The sequence below is a fragment of the Abramis brama genome (genome assembly GCF_963993115.1).
Source record: "Abramis brama genome assembly, chromosome: 20".
Taxonomy (NCBI): Eukaryota; Metazoa; Chordata; class Actinopteri; order Cypriniformes; family Leuciscidae; genus Abramis; species Abramis brama.
This window is the reverse complement of record NC_139982.1, coordinates 33,587,386-33,611,268: the sequence shown is the minus strand read 5'-3', so window position 1 is coordinate 33,611,268 and position 23,883 is coordinate 33,587,386. Positions and strand designations below refer to the sequence as shown.

The 23,883-nt window shown below is 46.0% G+C and overlaps 1 protein-coding gene across 1 annotated transcript in view; it reads left to right on the top strand.

Annotated features, from left to right (window-relative positions):
- LOC311071199 (uncharacterized protein) overlaps window positions 1-23,883 on the top strand; it is a 38,384-nt gene that overhangs the window by 8,257 nt on the left and 6,244 nt on the right. Inside the window, exons 7-14 of the mRNA XM_084095430.1 lie at window positions 3,812-3,934; window positions 4,300-4,416; window positions 8,982-9,104; window positions 9,473-9,589; window positions 11,449-11,571; window positions 17,582-17,698; window positions 19,567-19,689; window positions 20,057-20,173. Coding sequence (XP_083951556.1) covers window positions 3,812-3,934; window positions 4,300-4,416; window positions 8,982-9,104; window positions 9,473-9,589; window positions 11,449-11,571; window positions 17,582-17,698; window positions 19,567-19,689; window positions 20,057-20,173 — 960 coding nt within the window. The remainder of the gene's footprint in view (window positions 1-3,811; window positions 3,935-4,299; window positions 4,417-8,981; window positions 9,105-9,472; window positions 9,590-11,448; window positions 11,572-17,581; window positions 17,699-19,566; window positions 19,690-20,056; window positions 20,174-23,883) is intronic.

The window sequence follows — 23,883 nt, the reverse complement described above, 5'->3', positions numbered from 1 at the left end:
AATTTGATGCTTCTACGCCAGCAAGGCCAGACGGTGAATTGTCTGGCTCAGACTTTTTGGACCCTCTCTAGAGGCATGGACTACAACGATGCAGCTTTAAAGGATTTTTTTAATGGCTGCCTGGATGACCCATTGCCTGGGTGGGAGATGAAGGGATTGGAGGTCCTGGACTTTTGGGGGTTCACCAAATACCTCCATCATCGGAGCCAGTGGGATACACCAGTCACGCCAACCATCAAGCCAACCACCGGATCTGTCTATTGCTGTCCAGGACTGGTTTCCAGCGTAGCCGATTCTCCGCTGATGTCAGCGCGTGTTGCCAGGAGGGCCATCGTGTCTAAGTCTCGTCCCACCAAGACCGTCCTGCCTGAGTATCTTCCCACCGAGCCTGCACTTCACGTCACGTCTGCCCAGCCAGAGACTGTTCACGTCACGTCTGCCCAGCCAGAGACTGTTCACGTCACGTCTGCCCAGCCAGAGACTGTTCACGTCACGTCTGCCCAGCCAGAGACTGTTCACGTCACGTCTGCCCAGCCAGAGACTGTTCACGTCACGTCTGCCCAGCCAGAGACTGTTCACGTCACGTCTGCCCAGCCAGAGACTGTTCACGTCACGTCTGCTGAGCCGGTGTCTTCGGACAAGATGGCCGCCGCCGAGAGTGTTCCCTTCACGTCTGCCGAGCCTGTGTCTTCGGACAAGATGGCCGCCGCCGAGAGTGTTCCCTTCACGTCTGCCGAGCCTGTGTCTTCGGACAGGATGGCCGCCGCCGAGAGTGTTCCCTTCACGTCTGCCGAGCCTGTGTCTTCGGACAGGATGGCCGCCGCCGAGAGTGTTCCCGTCACGTCTGCCGAGCCTGTGTCTTCGGACAAGATGGCCGCTGCCGAGCCGGAGCCAGTGTCGGTTCGTGAGCCGGAGCCAGTGTCGGTTCGTGAGCCGGAGCCAGTGTCGGTTCGTGAGCCGGAGCCAGTGTCGGTTCGTGAGCCGGAGCCAGTGTCGGTTCGTGAGCCGGAGCCAGTGTCGGTTCGTGAGCCGGAGCCAGTGTCGGTTCGTGAGCCGGAGCCAGTGTCGGTTCGTGAGCCGGAGCCAGTGTCGGTTCGTGAGCCGGAGCCAGTGTCGGTTCGTGAGCCGGAGCCAGTGTCGGTTCGTGAGCCGGAGCCAGTGTCGGTTCGTGAGCCGGAGCCACTGTCGGTTCGTGAGCCGGAGCCACTGTCGGTTCCTGTGTCTGTTCCTGTGTCTGTTCCTGTACCTATGTCTGTTCCTGAGCCGGTGAGGTCGGTGCCTGAGCCGGTGGTGCCAGTTCCAGTGCCTGAGCCGGTGGTGCCAGTTCCAGTGCCTGAGCCGGTGGTGCCAGTTCCAGTGCCTGAGCCGGTGGTGCCAGTGCCAGTTCCAGTGCCTGAGCCGGTGGTGCCAGTGCCAGTTCCAGTGCCTGAGCCGGTGGTGCCAGTGCCAGTTCCAGTGCCTGAGCCGGTGGTGCCAGTTCCAGTGCCTGAGCCGGTGGTGCCAGTTCCAGTGCCTGAGCCGGTGGTGCCAGTTCCTGGGCCTGAGCCCTGGCCGCCCGAGAGGCCTTCTCCGCCGTGGCCGCCCGAGGGGTCGTCTCCGCCCTGGCCGCCCGAGGGGTCGTCTCCGCCCTGGCCGCCCGAGGGGTCGTCTCCGCCCTGGCCGCCCGAGGGGTCGTCTCCGCCCTGGCCGCCCGAGGGGTCGTCTCCGCCCTGGCCGCCCGAGGGGTCGTCTCCGCCCTGGCCGCCCGAGGGGTCGTCTCCGCCCTGGCCGCCCGAGGGGTCGTCTCCGCCCTGGCCGCCCGAGGGGTCGTCTCCGCCCTGGCCGCCCGAGGGGTCGTCTCCGCCCTGGCCGCCCGAGGGGTCTTCTCCGCCCTGGCCGCCCGAGGGGTCTTCTCCGCCCTGGCCGCCCGAGGGAGAGTCTCCGCCCTGGCCGCCCGATGGACCCTCTGCTCCGTCCTGGCCGCCCGATGGACCCTCTGCTCCGTCCTGGCCGCCCGATGGACCCTCTGCTCCGCCCTGGCCGCCCGATGGACCCTCTGCTCCGCCCTGGCCGCCCGATGGACCCTCTGCTCCGCCCTGGCCGCCCGATGGACTGTCGTCCCCGTCCTGGCCGCCAGATGAGCTGTCACTCCCTGTTTCTGTTCCCCTCCATGGACCTGACCCCCCATCCCTCCCCCTGATCCTCCACCGTTCCACCTCCTGCCTGGACTCTTGTTTTGTTTGTTTCTATGTCTTGGAGCGTCTGGTAGCCGCTCCGTAGAAGGGGGGTCATGTCACAGTGTCTGGTTTATGTTCCTTGGGTCACCACTAGATGTCCTCCTTCCTCACGGTGTCCAGCACACTCTTGCACTACATTCCCCATGATCCTTGTCTGTTCATTGCACTCAGCTGTCCCTCATCACTGATTATTGCACTCAGCCTGTTTCCCATTATCATTGTCGTTTCCCTGTGTATAAATACCCTGCCTGTTTTGTGTTTGTTACGGATTCCTTGTTTTTCATCACGCCACTTGTGAGGTCTGTTCCACTTGTTGTTCCTGTTTATTGTTGTATGTTTTTGGACTGCTTTTTGTATTTTTGACCCTTGCCTGGACTAGTTTCTGATTACGGATTTCCCTATTAAAATTCCATTTTGCATTATTGGATCTTCCTGTGTTTCCCTGAGTGTGGATCGTGACAGTTGTACATAGAAAACATGCCGTAATGTACCCTGAGTGTAAACAGCCGCATTCATCATGAAGCGTGTAGCAAGCGATTTGCAAAGAGTAATATAAAGATTAATAAAACGTTACACTCACTTCTTCTTCTGGAGGTGCAGCAGGAACACGAATACTTGGTACCGATCCTTTTTTCAGGAACAGCTTCTTAGCAAAACCAGCTTTACTGACCCTCGTTTGTAAAGCAGTCTGGTGTGAAATGATTTGCGCAAACATGAAAGCATTGCTGTTGTGGGGAATATTCCCTTCGAAAACAAACTCAGCCACTGCGTCTTCAGCGGTTCGGATTTAGGAACATCAAAATGATGCTGTGTTCCTTATTACACCCGAGAACAGAACACCACAATCGCTTTGACGCCATTCTGCTCATAGACAGTGCTCCAGCGTATCAACAATGACTGCTCCGGTCCGCGCGGACTATGATTGACAGCTCGCTCACGAGCGAGGGCGGGTCTGTTGAAACGCTGCTGTCAATTAACAATCGAGGGAGGGGCTTCCGACCATGACATTCAAAAGTAACATTTCCATAATTTTTGAAGAATGATAATTTGGAATGTTCTCTTAAGGTTTTGCTGACCTTCACATAAATAAGAATAATGTTTTTAAAATTATATATAAAAAAAGAACATTCAGAAATAATGTTTTCATAACTTACTGTGAATGTCACCAAACGTTCTTAACAGGGCTCTCAAGTGTCTTCGCATTGAGCGTGACAGTCACTCATTTCGGTCTTTTGTCACGCACTCCCGCCACACATTGTATTTCTCACGCAGAAAAATTATTTATAATATATTTAATATGCCGCAGCAGGCAAAACTTCTCCGGCCGCGCCGCTCTCACTGTGGAACCGGCAGGAGTCAAGCGCGTCTCCCCTGGAGTTCTTAGTCGAGCCTGCCACTTATCAGCCAATCAAAAAAAAGAAAGGGGCTACACAATAGCCAATCAGAAAATAGCACTATTGTATCTGGGTAAGACAACGCAACAACCAATGAAAAAAAAAGCATATCCTGGAATTGTTATTTTGCATTTTTACTGTTGTTTTATTCTTCATTATTGTGTTAATGTTGATCTTTCTCTGGCTGATTAACACATATAGAGAGACGCACAATTTATGTCAAAGACCTTTCCGGAAAGACAACACCAGTACGTATGGATTCAGAGGAACTGAAGAACATGACCATTGGAGAGTTCAAAAGAATACTCGATCCCACAGTTCCAGGTAAGTCGAACTCTTCAGAGTTATGTTTTAATGTCCATGTGTGTTTCTGTCACTCGTTTAATAATAACATTAATTATCATGCGAAAATGATATAAACAGGAAAAACTGCATCAACATTTGAATGTTTATTCATCAGCTCTGATCAACCCAAAGGCCTGAACTACATCAGATTGTATAATAACATCTGTTGGATTTATCCTTATACAAATTACCCTTATTTACTACAGTAACCATATTTCAACCATGATATTTATAGTAAAATAATGTTAATTGCAGGAAAAGCCTCTTAATGATGAGATGATCGTCTTCAGCTCTTAATGAGGTTTATACACTGATGATTCTCACGCATTCATTGTTTTTCACAGGTACAGATTACAGACTGATCTACGCAGGCAGACAACTGGAGGATCATCAGACACTGCGGGATTATGGCATTAAACATGAATCTACAGTGCATAGGATTGAACATCTATGTGTAAGAGGTAAAAACAGTGTTAGTTTATAATGTTTAATCTGACTCTTCATGTCGTCACTGAACTCTTGTTTTCTCTATAGCAGTGATTTTATATTAGTAATTCTTCAGTGAATTCTGCTGTTAAACTGAATGTATATTGTATTATTTTCTGTCATTATTTATATCTGTTACACGATTAAACCCCACAGAGGAACAGCAGTCAAGTGTCAGTTTATGATCACAGTTTTAACCAGTATTTTATACTAACAGGGAACGTTCTGGAAAGATTCTCTCAAAGTTATGATCAAACGTTCCTCCAGTAACATTACACATTTGTTCAGAGTTATCTGGTGTTTAATAATGTCCTCAGAACATCAGCACCAAAACATTATTTATACATCATTCATGGAGCTTTTATTCTGAAAGCTTTGAGTTGGAAGTTTGGCTTGTGTTTTTAAAATGTTAAAGGGGTCATATAATGCCATTTTTGTACAATATGATTCTTTAGGGTCTAAATAAAACCTTTCTAATATACTTTAATTAAAAATTCTCATTAGTATTGTAAGAAAACACTCATTTTACCTGGTCAAAAACAGCTCTGTTTTCAGCACGCCGTTTAAGTGCATGTGTCTTTAAATGATAATGAGCTTTGCTGACCCCGCCCCTCTGTTCTGTGCCTACACCGTTTCTAACACAATAACACAATAACCGTAACGCGGTGTTCATTATAAACGTGGGATTATGAATTATATTGAGAACGTTGTACATAGAAAACATGCCGTAATGTACCCTGAGTGTAAACCTTAGCCGCATTCATCATGAAGCGTGTAGCAAGCGATTTGCAAAGATTAAAGCTGCCGTCGGCAAATTTTTTTTGATCAAATTCAGTGAAATTGACACTATTATCCGACAGAACAACATAAATAAGGTGGTTTTAGAAAAAAAACCCGAGCTTCTAACTCCACCTGGAGCGTGTTATTTGTTTTGCAAAAATCCCCCGCTCCCGGCTCATCGGGTCCAATCAGCGCAGGGGGGTGTGAGATCTGACTGTCAATCACAGGTCGTGCACACGCCACAGATCCCCTCTCCCTCGCGCAGAGGAGATCTGACTGTCAATCACAGGTCGTGCACACGCCACAGATCCCCTCTCCCTCGCGCAGACGCGCACGTTACAATATCACATGCACACGCCACGCCTGAAGATTGTACGAAGCGTGATGGCGGAGAGAAAATCTAATAACAAGCTTCCAATTCCTCGGTTATTGCTATCTGTGGATAGATTAGCCAGGGCAGCCTACCTCTGAGTCCATGGTGTTGATCGATGCTGAAGAGACGGACGCGTTCACAGAAAATCAGGTACACACGCACTGACGAGCACGACCTCGATGGGGGAGGGTGCTCGCTGGTAGTGGGGGAGGGGCATGAGAGTTGTAAACATTCAAAATTTTGGCTAAGTCCACTCAATCTGCCAGACTTGCCGACGGCAGCTTTAATATAAAGGTTAATAAAACGTTACACTCACTTCTTCTTCTGGAGGTGCAGCAGGAACACGAATAGTTGGTACCGATCCTTTTTTCAGGAACAGCTTCTTAGCAAAACCAGCTTTACTGACCCTCGTTTGTAAAGCAGTCTGGTGTGAAATGATTTGCGCAAACATGAAAGCATTGCTGTTGTGGGGAATATTCCCTTCGAAAACAAACTCAGCCACTGCGTCTTCAGCGGTTCGGATTTAGGAACATCAAAATGATGCTGTGTTCCTTATTACACCCGAGAACAGAACACCACAATCGCTTTGACGCCATTCTGCTCATAGACAGTGCTCCAGCGTATCAACAATGACTGCTCCGGTCCGCGCGGACTATGATTGACAGCTCGCTCACGAGCGAGGGCGGGTCTGTTGAAACGCTGCTGTCAATTAACAATCGTGGGAGGGGCTTCTGACCATGACATTCAAAAGTAACATTTCCATAATGTTTGTAAAATGATAATTTGGAATGTTCTCTTAAGGTTTTGCTGACTTTCACATAAATAAGAATAATGTTTTTAAAATTATATAAAAAAAAAGAACATTCAGAAATAATGTTTTCATAACTTACTGTGAATGTCACCAAACGTTCTTAACAGGGCTCTCAAGTGTCTTCGCATTGAGCGTGACAGTCACTCATTTCGGTCTTTTGTCACGCACTCCCGCCACACATTGTATTTCTCACGCAGAAAAACTATTTATAATATATTTAATATGCCGCAGCAGGCAAAACTTCTCCGGCCGCGCCGCTCTCACTGTGGAACCGGCAGGAGTCAAGCGCGTCTCCCCTGGAGTTCTTAGTCGAGCCCGCCACTTATCAGCCAATCAAAAAAAAAGAGAGGGGCTACAATAGCCAATCAGAAAATAGCACTATTGTATCTGGGTAAGACAACGCAACAACCAATGAAAAAAAAAGCATATCCTGGAATTGTTCACGTGATTCTGCCCGAAAGTTTCGTTCACCCACAGAGGAAATCACTCCGAGCATCACTTTGAGCACAGAGTAAGTCATCATGATCTCCTGTTTTAATGATACAACAAATTCACAACTTGTTTGACACAAACAGTAACAACTTGACTGCTGTTAGAGAATGTTTCCCAGATAATTAGCATCAGTTTTTCATGAGTGTCTGTAACTTAGCCAGCAGTTTTACAGCCTGTTCACTGACAACACCTGCTCAGAACAAGTAGTCTAGGCCTAGTCATATTTTCGTTATCACACGATGACTGACATATTGTCACATTATAAACATCTCTCTCTCCAAATAGGCTTAATCATGTTATTAGCACTGAATAAATGAAAGTGTATTGCATAGTCAATGTTATAGGTCACTTTTAAAATCATGTCATATTTTATAATTATATTCTGGCCATGGATGCATTAATCATTGCATCTGTCTTTCAAAGATGTCAGGTAAAAAGCAATTCATCATCCTCTCATTCACCCTGAGAGGAGAGTCCCCTAAATAGGCATGGTTAGAGGATGCTGGCCCAGAGAAGGTGGAGAAAGTGTAGGCCCATTAGAGGAGGAGACAGTGCAGGTTGAAGGCAACAAGTCCAAAAAGGCAACAAACATTTACAATAAACAACACCAGTCATAATCTCTCTCTCTCGCTCTCACACACACACACATATACACACGCACATGCGGAAATTGAATAAATACTTTGTATTTGAGCAATTATTAATAACAACAACAAAAACACTAATAATAATATTATTAATGAAACACCCCCAGATGGCCCATGGGCCATGACCCCCTGTGACCCGTCACTCTTGCCTGTCTTCAAAACTTGAGAGCTCTGTTCTTAAAGGAGTCATAACCTGTAATTTTCACTTTTCCACGAGAATCAATGTATGTTATGATTGCCTAACGATTATACACTGGCCGGGAAGCCGATATTTAAAAGTGAAGCGTTTGTTTACCCCAGGGTTTGTAAAACAGCCCACGCGCACTCAAATACGAGATTTTAATTTCTGCCCCGACTTGACGTCATGACGGGGCAGGATATACCATATATGGACACCGCAGACCTATGCCGCGGGAAGCCCCGCCCCTCTCCCCCTCATATTCAGTCGAGAAAGATGCAGAAACGTAGTGCACACGTGAGTTGCTCTGTTGTTGACTGCCAGAATCAACATGTAAATGTGTTTTCTCTACCAAAAACGGACCAAACTATCAGGGACCAGTGGATGAAATTCATTTTTAATGACGCTGTCCCAACAACACTTTCAACTGGCTTATCGTTATGTGTCTGTGCTAAACATTTTACACAGGAATCATTCACAAATTTGGGTCAATATCAGGCGAAGTTGGCCTCGAAGCTCCGTTTGGAAAAAGGTGCCAACCCAACAATCAGGGACTTGCCTGAAATTGAAACGGAAAGACTGTTTTTATTGCTCTACTGTGTGTAACAAACAGCAGCTAACTGCTAATGCGGCTATTGTATGTAACGTTAGCTTCGAGGTAAACACGGGGAATGGACTCTACGAATGCTAGCCATATCTTTCCACTTTGTTTTACACTACAGTAGTGACGGTACAGGAGTCCATGCTCAGTGGCTAAAACTGTTTGCTAAATGCAATTATGAAAACAATACCACAAAACATTATTAGCCAAACTCATGCAAAACATGCAGTCTGAAAATAGCTTCCTGCCACCAATCAACGCGCCCCTCATTTGCATTATTAAAATGACCGTCCATGACAGCCAAAATATCGCATCAGATCTCGCGAGACAATAATGCCTTCAGAAATAAGGGTCTGAGGAGCTCTGTGTTTATTTTTTTTCCACTTTTCTTTTTTAGAAGGGCCTGAAAGGCTATAATAGAGCGTGGGTATCCAAGGTAATACTAGGTTATGACTCCTTTAACATTTCTTTGTTTTCTGGGAAGATTGAATGTTTATTGGCGACTTCTGTAAATCAGGCCGTTATCATCATATGCTTTACTGTACATGTGATTTACTGAATGCTGGTCAAAACTTTGGTTTATTTGCCTTTTTACTGTTGTTTTATTCTTCATAATAGTGTTATTGTTGATCTTTCTCTGACTGATTAACACATATAGTGAGATGCACAATTAATGTTAAAACCATGACCGGAACCACAATACCAGTAGATGTGGATTCAGAGGAACTGAAGAACATGACCATTGGAGAGTTCAAAAGAAGAGTCGATCCCACAGTTCCAGGTAAGTCGAACTCTTCAGAGTTATGTGTTAATGTCCGTGTGTGTTTCTGTCACTCGTTTAATAATAACATTAATTATCATATGCGAAAATGATATAAACAGGAAAAACTGTATCAACATTTGAATGTTTATTCATCAGCTCTGATCAACCCAAAGGCCTGAACTACATCAGATTGTAGAATAACATCTGTTAGTTTTATCCTTATAAACATTAACCATTATTTACTACAGTAACCATATTTCAACCATGATATTTATAGTCAAATGATGTTAATTACAGGAAAAGCCTCTTAATGATGAGATGATTGTCTTCAGCTCTTAATGAGGTTTATACACTGATGTTTCTCGCGCATTCCTTGTGTTTCACAGTGGACACATGCAGACTACTCTACAGAGGCCTAGAACTGCAGGATCATCAAACACTGCGGGATTGTGGCATTGAACATGAATCTACAGTGCATAGGATTTATCGTATGCCTGTAGGAGGTAAAAACAGTGTTAGTTTATAATGTTTAATCTGACTCTTCATGTCGTCACTGAAGACAAACTCTTGTTTTCTCTATAGCAGTGATTTTATATTAGTAATTCTTCAGTGAATTCTGCTCTTAAACTGAATGTATATTGTATTATTTTCTGTCATTATTAATATCTGTTACACGATTAAACCCCACAGAGGAACAGCAGTCAAGTATCAGTTTATGATCAAAGTTTTAACCAGTATTTTATACTAACAGGGAATGTTCTGGAAAGATTCTCTCAAAGTTATGATCAAACGTTCCTCCAGTAACATTACACATTTGTTCAGAGTTATCTGGTGTTTAATAATGTCCTCAGAACATCAGCACTAAAACATTATTTATTCATCATTCATGGAGCTTTTATTCTGGAACGTTTTAGTTGGAAGTTTGGCTTGTGTTTTTAAAATGTTAAAGGGGTCATATAATGCCATTTTTGTACAATATGATTCTTTAGGGGCTAAATAAAACATTTCTAATATACTTTAATTAAAAATTCTCATTAGTATTGTAAGAAAACACTCATTTTACCTGGTCAGAAACAGCTCTGTTTTCAGCACGCCGTTTAAGTGCATGTGTCTTTAAATGATAATGAGCTTTGCTGACCCCGCCCCTCTGTTCTGTGCCTACACCGTTTCTAACACAATAACCATAACGCGGTGTTCATTATAAACGTGGGATTATGAATTATATTGAGAACGTCGTACATAGAAAACATGCCGTAATGTCCCCTGAGTGTAAACAGCCGCATTCATCGTGAAGCGTGCAAGCTATTTGCAAAGATTAATATAAAGGTTAATAAAACGTTACACTCACTTCTTCTTCTGGAGGTGCAGCAGGAACACGAATAGTTGGTACCGATCCTTTTTTCAGGAACAGCTTCTTAGCAAAACCAGCTTTTCTGACCCTCGTTTGTAAAGCAGTCTGGTGTGAAATGATTTGCGCAAACATGAAAGCATTGCTGTTGTGGGGAATATTCCCTTCGAAAACAAACTCAGCCACTGCGTCTTCAGCGGTTCGGATTTAGGAACATCAGAATGATGCTGTGTTCATTATTACACCCGAGAACAGAACACCACAATCGCTTTGACGCCATTCTGCTCATAGACAGTGCTCCAGCGTATCAACAATGACTGCTCCGGTCCGCGCGGACTATGATTGACAGCTCGCTCACGAGCGAGGGCGGGTCTGTTGAAACGCTGCTGTCAATTAACAATCGTGGGAGGGGCTTCCGACCATGACATTCAAAAGTAACATTTCCATAATGTTTGTAAAATGATAATTTGGAATGTTCTCTTAAGGTTTTGCTGACTTTCACATAAATAAGAATAATGTTTTTAAAATTATATAAAAAAAAAGAACATTCAGAAATAATGTTTTAACTTACTGTGAATGTCACCAAACGTTCTTAACAGGGCTCTCAAGTGTCTTCGCATTGAGCGTGACAGTCACTCATTTCGGTCTTTTAGCATGCACTCCCGCCACACATTGTATTTCTCACGCAGAAAAACTATTTATAATATATTTAATATGCCGCAGCAGGCAAAACTTCTCCGGCCGCGCCGCTCTCACTGTGGAACCGGCAGGAGTCAAGCACGTCTCCCCTGGAGTTCTTAGTCGAGCCTGCAACTTATCAGCCAATCAAAAAAAAGAAAGGGGCTACACAATAGCCAATCAGAAAATAGCACTATTGTATCTGGGTAAGACAACGCAACAACCAATGAAAAAAAAAGCATATCCTGGAATTGGTTTTTTTTGCATTTTTACTGTTGTTTTATTCTTCATTATTGTGTTAATGTTGATCTTTCTCTGGCTGATTAACACATATAGAGAGACGCACAATTTATGTCAAAGACCTTTCCGGAAAGACAACACCAGTACGTATGGATTCAGAGGAACTGAAGAACATGACCATTGGAGAGTTCAAAAGAAGAGTCGATCCCACAGTTCCAGGTAAGTCGAACTCTTCAGAGTTATGTGTTAATGTCCATGTGTGTTTCTGTCACTCATTTAATAATAACATTAATTATCATATGCGAAAGTGATATAAACAGGAAAAACTGTATCAACATTTGAATGTTTATTCATCAGCTCTGATCAACCCAAAGGCCTGAACTACATCAGATTGTAGAATAACACATGTTGGATTTATCCTTATAAACATTAACCATTATTTACTACAGTAACCATATTTCAACCATGATATTTATAGTCAAATGATGTTAATTACAGGAAAAGCCTCTTAATGATGAGATGATTGTCTTCAGCTCTTAATGAGGTTTATACACTGATGTTTCTCACGCATTCCTTGTTTCTCTTACGAGAGGTCTCTCGTAGTGCGTAAGAGTATCTTACGCTAGGGGAAAAACTCTTTTTCACGAAATATTGAAGCAAAAAATTATCCTTAATTTTGAATTAATGTAAAGCGCGTTGCAGCAGTACACAGCCATGGGCGAGACAGCTCGCTCGCTCATTGGCTGCTCTGCGGCAACTGCATAAGCCTATCGAGCGAGGCCTGTGGTGACGTCGGGCCAATGAGGGCGCTTCGCGCCCTCCTTGCCACTTCCCGCCGAAACGGGTGTGGCTTAGCCCTATAAAGGGAGCTCGAAAAGGCTGATTCACTGATTTTTCATCTTTTCAGTGAAGCTCACGCATCATTGGATCACGAGAAGAAGCAACGCGTCGTCTGAGAAGCTGCTGCGCTATCCGGCGCCTATATCCTTTTCATTTATATTCCAACTGTTCTTTGTGTGTATGTGTGTGCTCGCCCTGCGACACACACTCGTAAAAGAGCTCACGTCTTTTTCAAGATGCCTTCATGCGGCTTGTGCCGAGCCCCACTCAGCGAGGGAGACCGTCATGTCATCTGCGTCTCCTGCCTGGGTGAAGATCATGCAGCGCTCGCGCTCGCGCTCGCTGACTGCGGCTGCCCTCACTGCGAGCTGATACCGATGGTGACTCTGAGGACTCGCCTGGCAGTATTCTCCGAGCCTGCATTCCCCGCTGCACTGCCACGCCGTAAAAAGCGCCGCTCTCAACGGATCCCGGAACCTTCTCCAGCCCGACTGAGCTCGCCGGTTCACCCGCCTGCTTCACCAGCCTCGCCCGAATCACTTCCTGATGCTCAGTGACCGCTGGCTGCCGCCGCTTCATTAGAGGAAGTTGATTCGAAAGCCGCGTCGGGGGAGGATGACACGTGCTCTCTGTTAGCTTCGGGCAGCGAAGACTGGGCGAGCTCCGTGGATCTCGCGCTTCCTGCTCGTACGCCTAACAGAAGAGCTAACGTCGAGAAGGAGCTGATGCGCGTACTCTCGCTGGCCGCGGTGAGCCTCGGCCTCGAGTGGCCCGCACCGGAACCCCCTTCTCGGACTCGGCTGGATGGTAGCTTCCTCCCTGGTGAGCGCACTTCTCCGGAATCTAAGCCCGCTCCTTTTCTTCCTGAGCTTCATGAAGAGGTGGCTAAGGCCTGGAGCGCTCCCTTTTTAGCACGAACACGTTCGTCTGCATCACCAGCATTCGCTACACTGCACGATGCTAAAAACAGAGGCTACCATTCACTTCCGCCGGTGGAACAGGCGATAGCGACACACCTTTGCCCGCTCTCTGCTGGACGGCGGACGAAATCGGTGTTGCCATCCAAAGCCTGCCGCATGACGTCAATGCTGCTCGCGCGAATCTTCTCCGCCGCTGGGCAGGCTGCACTACACACCATGGCCACACTGCAGATCTTCCAGGGAGATCTCCTCCGTAAACTGGACGAGATGGGACCTGACGCAATCTGCCTCTCAGACTTAAGGAGTGCTTCGGATCTCTCTCTCCGCGCTACTAAGTCTGCTGCACAGGCCATGGGACGGTGTATGGCTTCCACCACTGTGGCTGAGAGACATCTATGGCTGACGCTCTCAGAGATGGCTGAGTCTGAGCGCACCGCGTTCCTCGACGCCCCGCTGTCTTCTGCTGGCCTCTTCGGATCCTCTGTCAACGATTTCGTAGAGAGATTCGCCGAGGTCCAGAAAGCGTCTCAAGCCTTCAAGCACTTCCTCCCGAAGCGCTCCAGCTCTGCAGCGGGTCGTACTAAACCGACCCCGCGGAGCTCTCAGCCACAGCCCCCGCCTCCTGCTGCTTCATCGCAACGCCGACAGGAACGCAGCTCGAGACCCGCTCTCGCTCTACCAACCGACACCCCGCTCCGCGCGGGCCACGGCCGAGGATTGCGGTGAAACCAGAAGCCCCGAAGACATCCTAGCACGCCTAGGAAAGTGCCGGTGTGTGAGTCCCGCTGCAGCCGGACTCTCACCCAAGCGCGCTGCTGTTTCAGTTCCAGGAATTGCGACTGTCTGAGCGTCCTCTGCAACGCGCAAGCCCGTACAGTTGCCCGCTTGCCTGCACACAAAAGCCGTTTTTACGGCTACCCAGATATATCCTGTAAAGAGTGTATTTTCTGGTATTCCGGCCACGGCCGATGGTGCTATAAATGTAGTGCTGATGCCCACTTCCCAGTGCCCACAAACACTATGTCACACATGTCACATGGTTTCTGTAAAAACGAAACCTGTACGCGCAGGCAGACAGCGCGTCCAAAGCAGTAAATGTGCCCGCTTCGCCGCGCCCACACTTACTCACAGACACCATAAGTCCTACGGGACTCGCTCAGCCCTCCCTCACTCGGTTAAGCACCGTAGTCGGGTCGGGGACGAGCGCTCTGCCCGCTGTGATCAGCGCGCTCCCCGCCTCGAATGTCACAGGCATGACGCCTATGTTACAGCACACCGAAGCGCTTCTGTCGCCCAGCAGACAGGGCGCACTTCGCATCCAACCCTTAGCCATCCATGCAGACGCATGGGCAGCGCTTCCAGGGGTTTCGGAATGGGTGCTAGGCATTATAAAGAGAGGCTACTCGCTACAGTTTTGTCGACGTCCTCGCCGCTTCACAGCGCGCGTCGAAACTACGGTGAATTCAGAAGTAGCACACCTACTTCGTGCCGAAATATCAAAACTGATGAGCAAAGGGGCTATAGAGCCTGTATCTCAAGCGAAGGGGGGCTGTACAGCAGATACTTTCTGGTTCCCAAGAAAGATGGGGGTTTCAGACCCATACTGGATCTAAGACAGCTGAACAAAGCATTGGTGAAACGCAGTTTCAGAATGCTCACGACCAGGAAAATCCTCGCGCACATTCGCAGAGGAGACTGGTTCATGTCGATAGATCTGAAGGACGCGTATTTTCAAATACAGATAGCGTCACGTCACAGGCGATACTTGAGATTCGCCTTCGAGGGCCAGACATACCAGTATACAGTCCTGCCGTTCGGCTTATCCCTGGCACCTCGTACATTTACGAGGTGCATGGACGCAGCGAGCGACTGGTACCAATCAGGTGTAAGCCTGGGGACTTCCTTGAGAGTGAAAGTGGTGTCGACAGACGCCTCCACCTCGGGATGGGGAGCGCTGCTCGAGGGCAGACCGTTCTTCGGCCTGTGGTCAGAACGAGAGAAGCTCCAACATATCAACTGCCTGGAAATGCTGGCAGTGGAAAACGCGCTGACGCGTTTTCGTCCCCGAATCAAGGACCAACACGTTGTAGTCCGTTCGGACAACATGTCTGTGGAGTCCTACATAAATCGCCAGGGCGGTCTCAGATCCCGAAACCTATACAGGCTGGCAGAACGCCTCCTGATATGGGCTCAGCGCAACTTGCGCTCGCTGAGAGCAGTGCACGTGCCTGGGCTACAGAATTTGGGTCCAGACAGACTGTCCAGGAACAATGTTCCTACAAGCGAATGGTCTCTACACCCGCAAACAGTCCAGCTGTTGTGGGAGAGATTCGGCAGAGCGGAGGTGGACCTGTTCGCGTCCCACGAAAACGTTCACTGCCCCACGTTCTTTTCCAAGAGCGAGAGCGCGCTGTCCCGAACGTGGCCGCGCTGTCCGCTCTATGCTTTCCCCCCCGTCTCCCTCCTGCCTCAGGTGATAGAACGGATCAGGGAAACGAAATGCTCAGTGCTGCTTGTAGCACCGCTCTGGAAGAATCAGCCTTGGTTCCCAGTTCTGATGCAGTTAGCAGACACTGCCCCGTGGCCAGTGCTATTGAGGAGGGACCTCCTCTCGCAGGCCAGCGGTTCGATTTGGCACCCTCACCCGGAATTGTGGTCCCTCCCCGTGTGGGCGCTCAACGGGTAGCCACTGATCTCTCAGTGGGAGTGCTAAATACTATCACTCAGGCTAGAGCTCCGTCGACTAGACGACTTTACGCCTCGAAGTGGTCGGTATTCTCCAGCTGGTGCACAGCTCGGGGTCGTTCACCCCTCGATTGTGAGGTGACGGATGTTCTCTCCTTCCTACAGGAGCTGTTGGATAAGGGCAGAGCCCCTTCCACGCTCAAAGTCTATGTGGCGGCTATCGCAGCGTTCTCTGAAACAACGCTCGGTCAGTCACTAGGAAGGAACGATTTAGTCATCCGCTTCCTCAGGGGAGCTAGGAGGCTGAATCCTCCCAGACCTCCCTCAGTCCCTATGTGGGACCTCTCTACGGTTTTGGAGGCCATGAAAGGTCCCCCTTTCGAGCCCATCCAAACGATTAGCCTCAAGCATCTGTCATTCAAAACAGTGTTTTTGTTGGCTCTCACTTCAGTGAAGCGTGTAGGTGACCTGCACGCGCTCTCAGTGAGCGCAGCGTGCTTAGAGTTTGGGCCAGGCGACTCAAGAGTCATACTCAAACCTAGGCATGGTTATGTGCCAAAATCCCTCAACACACCGTTTCGGGCTCAGGTCATCTCCCTGTCTGCCCTCCCGGTGTCGGGCGAGGAAGGGGACTCGAGTTTTCTTTGCCCTGTTAGGGCTCTGAGAGCTTATGTGTCTCGCTCTTCTGTCTTCAGACAGACTGAGCAGCTGTTTGTCTCGTTCAGTGGACGTTCCAAGGGAATGGCTGTTTCGAAACAAAGCCTGTCCAGATGGATAGTCGATGCTATAGCGCTAGCATACACTGCCAAGGGTCTTCAGTGCCCGTTGGGTGTCAGAGCGCATTCCACGAGAGGCGTCGCCTCGTCGTGGGCTTGGTCTAGTGGGATTTCCTTACAGGACATATGTATGGCGGCAGGCTGGGCCTCGCCGTCTACATTTATTAGGGTTTATAACCTAGAGGTTCCCGCCTTACAGGCTAAGCTATTGTCGGTATAGCCGAATCAGTTGTCTGATTAGAATACTGAGATCGCTAGCGCAGTGCGCTGCCGACTGTCATATGGGCAGTATTGCGTAAGACCCACATTTTCCCACATTAGTTCAGGCTCCCCGCCTTGTCTATGTGATGTCATGTTATTACGTCTGTGGACGTCACCATATAGGGGCAGGAGGATTCCCTTCCTGTTCCAGGACTCCCTGTAAAGTCCGAGTGATTATGCATGGTAAACCCTGGGGTTGCTTCCAGGTTTATTGGTGTTTGATCACAGCACGCACGGCGTTTTGCACTGGGTCCCCTAGCGTAAGATACTCTTACGCAGTACGAGAGACCTCTCGTAAGAGAACGTACTCGGTTACTAACGTAACCTCGGTTCTCTCTAGAAGAGGGAACGAGTACTGCGGTCCTTGCCGTGCGTGCGATTCACTCTGGTTCGCTTCGGCGATGAAAAAATCAGTGAATCAGCCTTTTCGAGCTCCCTTTATAGGGCTAAGCCACGCCCGTTTCGGCGGGAAGTGGCAAGGAGGGCATTGGCCTGACGTCACCACAGGCCTCGCTCGATAGGCTTATGCAGTTGCCGCCGAGCAGCCAATGAGCGAGCGAGCCGTCTCGCCCATGGCTGTGTACTGCTGCAACGCGCTTTACATTAATTCAAAATTAAGGATAATTTTTTGCTTCAATATTTCGTGAAAAAGAGTTTTTCCCCTAGCGTAAGATACTCTTACGCAGTACTCGTTCCCTCTTCTAGAGAGAACCGAGGTTACGTTAGTAACCGAGTACGTTTTCACAGGTACAGATTACATACTGCTCTACTGCGGCAGAAAACTGGAGGATAATCAAACACTGCAGGATTATGGCATTGAACATGAATCTACAGTGCATAGGATTGAACGTCTATGTGTAAGAGGTAAAAACAGTGTTAGTTTATAATGTTTAATCTGACTCTTCATGTCGTCACTGAAGACAAACTCTTGTTTTCTCTATAGCAGTGATTTTATATTAGTAATTCTTCAGTGAATTCTGATCTTAAACTGAATGTATATTGTATTATTTTCTGTCATTATTTATATCTGTTACACGATTAAACCCCACAGAGGAACAGCAGTCAAGTGTCAGTTTATGATCAAAGTTTTAACCAGTATTTTATACTAACAGGGAATGTTCTGGAAAGATTCTCTCAAAATTAGGATCAAACATTCCTCCAGTAACATTACACATTTGTTCAGAGTTATCTGGTGTTTAATAATGTCCTCAGAACATCAGCACTAAAACATTATTTATTCATCATTCATGGAGCTTTTATTCTGAAAGCTTTGAGTTGGAAGTTTGGCTTGTGTTTTTAAAATGTTAAAGGGGTCATATAATGCCATTTTTGTACAATATGATTCTTTAGGGGCTAAATAAAACATTTCTAATATACTTTAATTAAAAATTCTCATTAGTATTGTAAGAAAACACTCATTTTACCTGGTCAGAAACAGCTCTGTTTTCAGCACGCCGTTTAAGTGCATGTGTCTTTAAATGATAATGAGCTTTGCTGACCCCGCCCCTCTGTTCTGTGCCTACACCGTTTCTAACACAATAACCGTAACGCGGTGTTCATTATAAACGTGGGATTATGAATTATATTGAGAACGTTGTACATAGAAAACATGCTGTAATGTCCCCTGAGTGTAAACAGCCGCATTCATCGTGAAGCGTGCAAGCTATTTGCAAAGATTATAAAGATTAATATAAAGGTTAATAAAACGTTACACTCACTTCTTCTTCTGGAGGTGCAGCAGGAACACGAATAGTTGGTACCGATCCTTTTTTCAGGAACAGCTTCTTAGCAAAACCAGCTTTTCTGACCCTCGTTTGTAAAGCAGTCTGGTGTGAAATGATTTGCGCAAACATGAAAGCATTGCTGTTGTGGGGAATATTCCCTTCGAAAACAAACTCAGCCACTGCGTCTTCAGCGGTTCGGATTTAGGAACATCAGAATGATGCTGTGTTCATTATTACACCCGAGAACAGAACACCACAATCGCTTTGACGCCATTCTGCTCATAGACAGTGCTCCAGCGTATCAACAATGACTGCTCCGGTCCGCGCGGACTATGATTGACAGCTCGCTCACGAGCGAGGGCGGGTCTGTTGAAACGCTGCTGTCAATTAACAATCGTGGGAGGGGCTTCCGACCATGACATTCAAAAGTAACATTTCCATAATGTTTGTAAAATGATAATTTGGAATGTTCTCTTAAGGTTTTGCTGACTTTTACATAAATAAGAATAATGTTTTTAAAATTATATAAAAAAAAAGAACATTCAGAAATAATGTTTTAACTTACTGTGAATGTCACCAAACGTTCTTAACAGGGCTCTCAAGTGTCTTCGCATTGAGCGTGACAGTCACTCATTTCGGTCTTTTGTCACGCACTCCCGCCACACATTGTATTTCTCACGCAGAAAAACTATTTATAATATATTTAATATGCCGCAGCAGGCAAAACTTCTCCGGCCGCGCCGCTCTCACTGTGGAACCGGCAGGAGTCAAGCGCGTCTCCCCTGGAGTTCTTAGTCGAGCCTGCAACTTATCAGCCAATCAAAAAAAAGAAAGGGGCTACACAATAGCCAATCAGAAAATAGCACTATTGTATCTGGGTAAGACAACGCAACAACCAATGAAAAAAAAAGCATATCCTGGAATTGTTTTTTTTTGCATTTTTACTGTTGTTTTATTCTTCATAATTGTGTTATTGTTGATCTTTCTCTGGCTGATTAACACATATAGAGAGACGCACAATTAATGTCAAAGACCGTTCCGGAAAGACAACACCAGTACGTATGGATTCAGAGGAACTGAAGAACATGACCATTGGAGAGTTCAAAAGAAGAGTCGATCCCACAGTTCCAGGTAAGTCGAACTCTTCAGAGTTATGTGTTAATGTCCGTGTGTGTTTCTGTCACTCGTTTAATAATAACATTAATTATCATATGCGAAAATGATATAAACAGGAAAAACTGAATCAACATGTGAATGTTTATTCATCAGCTCTGATCAACCCAAAGGCCTGAACTACAACAGATTGTAGAATAACATCTGTTAGTTTTATCCTTATACAAATTACCCTTATTTACTACAGTAACCATATTTCAACCATGATATTTATAGTAAAATGATGTTAATTACAGGAAAAGCCTCTTAATGATGAGATGATCGTCTTCAGCTCTTAATGAGGTTTATACACTGATGATTCTCAAGCATTCATTGTTTTTCACAGGTGAAGATTACAGACTACTCTACAGAGGCCGAGAACTGGAGGATCATCAAACACTGCGGGATTATGGCATTGAACATGAATCTACAGTGCATAGGATTGAACGTCTACCTGTAAGAGGTAAAAACAGTGTTAGTTTATAATGTTTAATCTGACTCTTCATGTCGTCACTGAAGACAAACTCTTGTTTTCTCTATAGCAGTGATTTTATATTAGTAATTCTTCAGTGAATTCTGCTCTTAAACTGAATGTATATTGTATTATTTTCTGTCATTATTTATATCTGTTACATGATTAAACCCCACAGAGGAACAGCAGTCAAGTGTCAGTTTATGATCACAGTTTTAACCAGTATTTTATACTAACAGGGAACGTTCTGGAAAGATTCTCTCAGAGTTATGATCAAACGCTCCTCCAGTAACATTACACATTTGTCCAGAGTTATCTGGTGTTTAATAATGTCCTCAGAACATCAGCACTAAAACATTATTAATACATCATTAATGGAGATATTATTCTGTAACGTTTCAGTTGGACGTTTGGCTCGTCTTTTTTAAATGTTAATACTTGTTATTTGTTTCAAAACATTCAAAAGTAACATTTCCATAATGTTTGTAAAATGATAATTTGGAATGTTCTCTTAATGTTTTGCTGACCTTCACATAAATAAGAATAATGTTTTTAAAATTATATAAAAAAAAGAACATTCAGAAATAATGTTTTCATAAATTACTGTGAATGTCACCAAACGTTCTTAACAGGGCTCTCAAGTGTCTTCGCATTGAGCGTGACAGTCACTCATTTCGGTCTTTTGTCACGTACTCTCGCCACACATTGTATTTCTCACGCAGAAAAACTATTTATAATATATACTGTATATATAGAAAAACTATTTATAAATGTCCTTGAAAGGTCCTTGAATTTGAAGTTAACCAAGGAGTGGGAACCCTGTAAACACAAAATTGCTTCTTTTTATAATATATTATAACTTCTAAATCTAATGATAAATTAATGCTCTACTCCAATTCATTTTTGAAATATAATCATTTACACAGTGGCTGTCATAACTTGTTTTCATGATGAAGTTATTTAAACATACATTAAATAATCAGGACATTACTAACAGGTTAAGTAAATATAATGAATATGCTAATATAGTGCATATACGAAATGCTTCTCTCTAGAGTTCATTACAGCAGAATACAATGTATTTAGTCGTTTTTGTGGATCCGTGTGAATAGGGATCATTTTACAACATTGTCGTCTATACTGTAAAAATGCAAAGAAAACATATTCACAACATCTTAAGGCTAACAGTAGCTCCTAACTTGCCGATTTAGGAGAAACTCTTAAAAATAATGGGCGTGTCAGACCTAATTTTAGGATTCCTAAATATTTGCTCTAAGAGTATTTCACAAAGCATTAAAGCACAAAAATTAGCCCCTAAATCTGTAAAACGTTAGGAGTAGTCAAGAGGACTCCTAAGTCACCAAGACCAAATCACAAACAATCCTAATGGCTGTTGCTGGCAATCCACCTCAGCATTCCCCTCAAAGACACTGTACACCATTGATTCAATAGCGATAGAGCCTTTTCTTCATAAATTCAATAAATATTTTGATTTATAGATTTAAACTGTGGGGACATAACATAAAGGTTAATTTATGTACTGGCAATAAACATTGCAGACAAGCTCGCGTGACCCGGGATTGAGATCCGGCTCGTGGACCTTTCCCAATCCCCCACTTCTCTCATCCACTTCGCTTATAAAACATAATTAAATTCTGTAATTAGCTTAACATACTAGTTTATTTAGACATTAAGCCTACAGTTTTAAGCCTTTATTTGAATTTGGCAACATGATACCTCATTTTACAATATTTCAATGATTAAATCACTGACAGAGACCCTTCCCCCATCAGCCAATCACTGTGGTCATAGTTAGTGAGTGTGATGACATCATCCATAGCAACGAGCAACGCCCTTTCTCTCAACTTAACACTTCTTTATGTTCCTTAGTGAAAGTTGGTCTCATATGAAGGTAAAATTATGTCATAAAGTACTGCATGCGCAGGGTAAGATTTGTGAAAGTGTACATAAGATTGCAAGCGTAAATTAAATTTGCATGCGCAAGAGAAGTTCCCTTTCAAGGGAACTCCCGTTGCGTCGAGAATGACGCTATGGGGAACGCTTTGCGTGATGACGTCTTGAAGCACATGTAAAATCAGTCCAATGGTGTAGCGGGACGTCAGAGGCGGGTGACGTCACGTACCAGGAAGCTATAAAAGCCGGCCCGAAACAGAAAACGAAAGCTTTCTGAGTCTTCAGTCGCGCTCTGTGTTGAAATCTGTCCTTGTTATTTGGTGTTGTCTGTCTATATATATATATATTTATTCAGATATGGCGAGCAAGCAGCAGTATCGAGTGTGTGTCCATCCCTGCCCGCGTTATTTAACGGGAGGTGACACACACACTCTTTGTGTTGTTTGTTTGGGAGAGGAGCATGCCCAGTCAGCACTCGAGGGTGGTGACTGTGTGCATTGCTGTGCGCTTCCATTGCGGACGCTCCGATCCCGGTTGGCTCGGTTCAATCCCGACCACGTTCCCCAGGGCTCGGGTCCCGCCGCGGCTGAGGCTCGGCGGCGATCTCAGACCTGGGGTTCGCAAATGGATCTGTCAGTGGATGTTGAGACGGGCTCTGCCTTATCTCAGCCTCTTACTGACAGATCCAGTGCCTCTCATCAGGGTGTGGAAGCACGCGCTGCGGTTTCTTCCCCCCCGATAGAGGCACCAGTACTACAACTATCCAGCTCTGAGGAGTTGGATGTTGTCAGTATTGAAGCTGAGTCTGAGGATTCGCCACCTCAGTCTCATGCATTTGAAGAGCTGCTTGATGTAGTTACTAGAGCAGTTGACAGACTTTCTATTGAGTGGCCAGAGGATAGGCAGGACGTTCGTTCGAAAAGCAAACTCGACGAACGCTTCCTGCCATCTCGTGCACAGCCTCAGCGCAGGAGTCTTCCGTTTTTCCCCGATCTCCACACCGAGGTGTCGAGATCGTGGGGAAAACCAATGTCATACAGAGTATACACACCACAAACATCCCATTACTCTTCCATCTATAAATATAAAGAGCATGGTTATGGGGAGATGCCGAAGGTGGAGGAGACGTTGGCGAACTATCTCTCTCCAGCAACGGCATCTTCCTTGAAGACTCCTACACTCCCCACTAAACCAGTAAAGTTTACATCTTCCCTGATTCATAAATCGTATGCAGCCGCTGGTCAAGCTGCAGCGTGTCTGCATACGATGTCCCTTATGCAGGCTTATCAGGCAGAATTACTGGGTGATTTAGAGGAGGGCGGGGGTATTGGTCCTGACACAGTAGCTGAACTGCGTAGAGCCACAGATTTGTCTCTCAGGGCCACCAAGGAGACCGCTAAATCAGTCGGGCGGTCTATGGCAGCCCTGGTGGCCACTGAGAGGCATCTGTGGCTCAATCTGAGTGACATCAAAGATAGAGAAAAACATGTTCTTTTAGATGCGCCGGTTTCTACTGTTGGGCTATTTGGAGATGCAGTGAACAGTGCGGTAGCTAAATCGCAAGAAGCTTCAAAACAGGCTGCTGCACTCCAGAAACTTCTCCCCCGCCGTTCTTTCATTGAGGCTGCTGAGCGGGAGCAGCCTCACTCCTCTAAAAACAGCGCTGATCATCGTGCCACTCAAAAGCAGAGTGTGTCCTCCCGTGCTCCCCCACAAAAATCTCGGGGACACGGAGGGCGCGCTCAAACCCAGCAGTCTTCGAGGGGTAGAGCGGATCTGCGGACCGT